Source organism: Saccostrea cucullata, unplaced genomic scaffold (genome assembly GCF_032062105.1).
Source record: "Saccostrea cucullata isolate Sc308-1 unplaced genomic scaffold, CSIRO_AGI_Scuc_v1 ctg11489, whole genome shotgun sequence".
Taxonomy (NCBI): domain Eukaryota; kingdom Metazoa; phylum Mollusca; class Bivalvia; order Ostreida; family Ostreidae; genus Saccostrea; species Saccostrea cuccullata.
This window is the reverse complement of record NW_026923055.1, coordinates 16,565-21,009: the sequence shown is the minus strand read 5'-3', so window position 1 is coordinate 21,009 and position 4,445 is coordinate 16,565. Positions and strand designations below refer to the sequence as shown.

The 4,445-nt window shown below is 37.6% G+C and overlaps 1 protein-coding gene and 1 pseudogene across 1 annotated transcript; both read right to left on the bottom strand.

The window, feature by feature from the left end:
• Positions 1-1,317: 1,317 nt before the first annotated feature.
• LOC134263033 (uncharacterized) lies at positions 1,318-2,042 on the bottom strand. The gene is made up of 2 exons (XM_062745329.1): positions 1,969-2,042; positions 1,318-1,879 (listed from the first exon to the last, which is right to left on the bottom strand). The coding sequence occupies exon 2, from the start codon at positions 1,744-1,746 to the stop codon at positions 1,318-1,320; it is 429 nt and encodes a 142-aa protein (XP_062601313.1). The 5' UTR covers positions 1,747-1,879; positions 1,969-2,042.
• Positions 2,043-2,110: 68 nt separating this feature from the next.
• Positions 2,111-3,171, bottom strand: LOC134263035 (uncharacterized; annotated as a pseudogene).
• Positions 3,172-4,445: the final 1,274 nt, after the last annotated feature.

Genomic DNA, 4,445 nt, shown 5'->3' with positions numbered 1-4,445 from the left:
ACTGCGGAGTCAGAGACAAGAACAGACCCAGAACAGGAGGTAACGTCAACATCAGAACAAGGAACTTTTCTTACAATGGAACCCACTGTCATTACAACAATAGAAAAAGAAACATTAACAACAGAATCAGTATTATTTTCAAGTACAATACCAACACATTTATCAAGTAAGGATCCGGAGACAACCTTTACTCCAGACCAGGGGACATTATTAAGTACAGAACAGGGAACCCTGAAGACCACGGAACAGGCGTCGTTATTTACCGTAACTGAACAACTTTTCACTACAGAGGGAGAGAATACAGCAGAATCCAAGAGCACAACACAGGAAGCATCAAACACGCCAATACAAATTACAAATGGAACAGTGAATTGTATTTGCGTTTGTCAGTACGTTTCTGCATCACTTGAAGAATTGATTCACCGGAGGAAACGGGCGCTAATGGTGAATGAAGGAAATCTTTCCTCAACAGTTAGAAAGCTGACTTGTGCAAAAGATAATCGTAAATCATCAACGTCATTGGGAACAGTAGGAGGTGTGATACTGTCGCTCTTTTTTGGATTGATCGTTTTATCAGATGCTTATCCAGTTTACTTGTTTTTGTGTAAAATATTGAAAATATCTTTAGAAGATGTTTGATCAACACTTAAGAACTCGTTTAAATGACCGTATAAAAGAATGGAGGGCATATTGTTTTGCTGCTGCCTTTCGGTCGTTCGGTTGGTCCATCAACAGTTAACGTACATTTTCTTTGCAGATTTTCCTTATAATGGTATTAAATAATTATATCTAGGTTAAGTTCTGATTGAATAATCATCATATAACCAGATACTACTTTATCCCATCGTGTATGCTGCACGTGCAGATTTAGAGTGGTGCGGTACCCCATTCCCTTAATATACTAAGCCAACTAAAATTGACCTTCGAATTCCAAATTCTAGAAAATACCGACCCTTGTTCAGTTGATATGAAAAGACTTCAGATTTGAAGGTTTAGTAAAAGTGAACTTCTGTCCCCACTCCCACGAAATAGGTTTTTCACATAACAGGGATGTGATTGGCAGAGGAAGAAAAAGGAGGAAATAAAATCAGTCGGGGGTCTGGGGGCCGCTACAGGCCCCCAGCGGGTGCAGGGCAGCGCCCTGCTGGGGGGCCCAGGGGGGCGAAGCCCCCCGGAAGCTCCTGGAGTTTCACATATTCTAGAGCTTAAAATTTAATTTCCAGAGATATCTGAGAACCATTTTTTCACCAAGAAAAAGGAAACTAAATTAACATTTAAACCCTTGATTTATTCAAATGCAATTTCAATTGACACAAATTATTTTTTCAATTTTCTTTTTTCAGCCAAAGCCTTTAGAATTCTTAATCTTGATTGTTTTGCTTGCTGTTTGACATGAGCTTGAAGATCTTTCTCTGCCTCAGCTTGAAGTGTTAGCTTAGCTTTTTTCTTTGAGTCCAATTCACTTGTGTTCTTCACTTGTAATTTATTAATTCTTTCCATTTCATCATGATTTCTTTTCTTCAGCCTCTCCCTGTAAGTACAGCTTGATTTCATAATATTTCTTGTCAGCTGTCTATCAATTGGACTGTAAAGAAAATCATCTCTCCTGTATAATTTTGTTGCTGTTGTTTCTCTTGATTTAATGAAGTATTTGACAGTTTGAATTGAATTATATGTCTCAACTGCCATGTTGGAAGATTTTGGATCCATTATATCTCCCATTGTGTTAAAAGAGGATTCCACCATGGGTCCATGGAAGATGGTGCAGGCAGCTATGGCCACTTTTGATAAGGCAGGATACTGGCCAGATTTCTTTATAATCCCCCACCAGGAATCCACTCTTTCTGTTTCTTGAGGCAGACAGTCATCAGCTTGAAATCTGTAAGAGTGCAAGTATATACAGAGTCCATAATATTTAAAAAATTAAGGAATTATTATGCAAAACTCAAAGGTAATAACTTAAGATACCTGTGTATTTCTGCTTCTATGCAGTCCTCTTCTTCCTCTGTGAGTCTAGCTGGAATTATACCTCCAAGAGTTTTCAGAGCTTTCAGGAAAGAGCTATGTTGTCTTGCATCTGGGTCTAATGCACTCAAACTCCTAAGTACTTTATTGTCTAGTGGTAATTTGTTCTGTAGATATATGCCACAGCTTTTGTAGCCAGATACCACTTTTTCCAAAAACATTTCAGTGATAGAGTCTTTCTTTGGCATTGATAAGACCAACTTTCTTGTTTTTCCACCCAAAAACATATCTTCTTTGGTGAGAAAATTTTTGTCCTCAATCTCAACAGTTTTCATCTGCTTTCCAGATCTTCTTGTAAAAGCCTCTGGCTTCAGGAAGTACGTTATGAAAATCTTGAATAATTCCAGCTGTTTGTCATAAAGCCGATGGACCATGGGCTGTTTTGTTTGGAACATCATAACATACTCCTTTAATATTGGGAAAACAGAAGTGTAGAAATGCAACACCAGGAGAGTTCTCTTTTCTTGGAACAGCACCTTCAAAAGCAAATTATTTAACTATATATTATAATAAACCATTATGATACATATTAATTTCCATGCCACTACAACTTTTCAATGGAAAATAAAATTACCTTTTCAAAAATCCTTGTTTTTCTCATCTTTCCATCGCTTGTCATCGACTTTTTCTTCAGGTAGTTGTGAATACTATCTAGTTTTGCTCTTGCAGGTTCACTTACTTTCCTGTCATTTAAAATCTTTCTGATAACAGGCTGGTAAATTTTTCTATCTTCCAACTTCAGAAATCCAAAATAGAAGACGTAATATGCATCCCAGAGCCGTAGTGTTCCAGCAGCAATATCATAACAAGTCATCCATCTATGACTTACAAATCTCTCTGGTGTTGTAAACTTTATCCCTAGTATTTCACAGACCTCGGCAAGTTTTTCTCTCAAGTCTACAGACCAGCGATGGTCTGTGTGGAGATCTGTAAAGAGGGACTCCACCCAGTAATCAAATGGAGCACACAACTTTTTGCTTGCATTATGCAAGTGATGACAAATGTCACCATCTATGTCTATAAGATCTGGGGCTCTTGACTCTCTGATTTTTTTCTCCAATCCATTTTTGGAACCTCTCATTACTGCACATGAATCCATGAGAATAGAAACAACATTAACCCATGGAATACCATTGGAGTTAAATACTTCATCTAATGCCTTCAACAAAGATGATGTATCCACTGTAACAAGTTCAATTGAAGTTAAATGTTCCAAGACTATGCGTCCCTCAGATTCAAGGAAGTAACTCACCAAAACTGCCAATACATGCTTGTTATTGTTTGATGTAGCTTCATCAATATTTAATGAAAATGGACTGGTACGTAGTGTTTCCAAAGTCCGTTCACGGATAGTCTTAGCTAAACCATGGGTCATTTTGTACGATGCACTAGTCCTATCCATGCTTAGATTTTGCAAAGCTTTCCTATCTTTTGCAAGTTCTTTAGTTAAGTTGATAAGGACAGGAGCCATGGTCATGGGAAGCGATTGCTCAGCCAGTGTCCCCAACACCATAGCCTGGTTTCCTGCAACGAGAACCCAGAGCTTTTGATTAGGCATTTTAAAACTTGTCACTGGCATCTAAACACTTGCCATGTCATGTAAACTACTATTCAACAGAGAGATTGGGCAGCTCCCCTTATCCTAAAGAAGCATGTCTCTCTGCACTAGTAAGCACAATATTTATTTGTGTCATAAATAATATGAAAGCTTCATTTTTGCTTGTCAAAATATACCCCTCCTCCTTCATCCATCGAACTGAATCGGAGAACGGGTTAACTCGTATGTCATAATTTTAACTTATATATTATTGTGTCAAATGCTGACTGACGCGTTTTTCATACTAATTATTAGTCCATTATTTATACACTGAATGACGACGGATCTTTCCATTATTTCCCGATCATCACAAGGAGCACACGGCGGATGACAGGTCGGCAGGGGATGCTTAATCTACCATGGCACCTGATCCCACCTGTTTTGGAGGTCCGTGTTTGCTCTGTTCGTATCTTGTAGGCTTTTGATCTTAAATACCGTTCGTTATCTCAATATATATCATAACATAATCCAATAAGTTGGGAACTTTGTAGTAAATGTTTACCATGCGACCTAAGTACATGTAGTCTGTGTGCAATTATTTCAAGTACGACTGCTTCGCATGAATAGTTTCAGCACCATATTGAATAAACATGTCTATTGGGCCTCAAAGAAATATTTAATGAACCCAGCCATTTAAAACACAGTGTCAGAAGTGTTGAAGTTGCCAAAATGCCGATGTTCAAATCCCCAGAAAATTCCATCTCATTGTTACGAATTTGACATTTTCCACTCGTATGTCATAATTTTAACTTATATATTATTGTGTATTGACATTTATTATTGTACATGTATACTTGTTATTATTAATAAATGTTATTTGAAA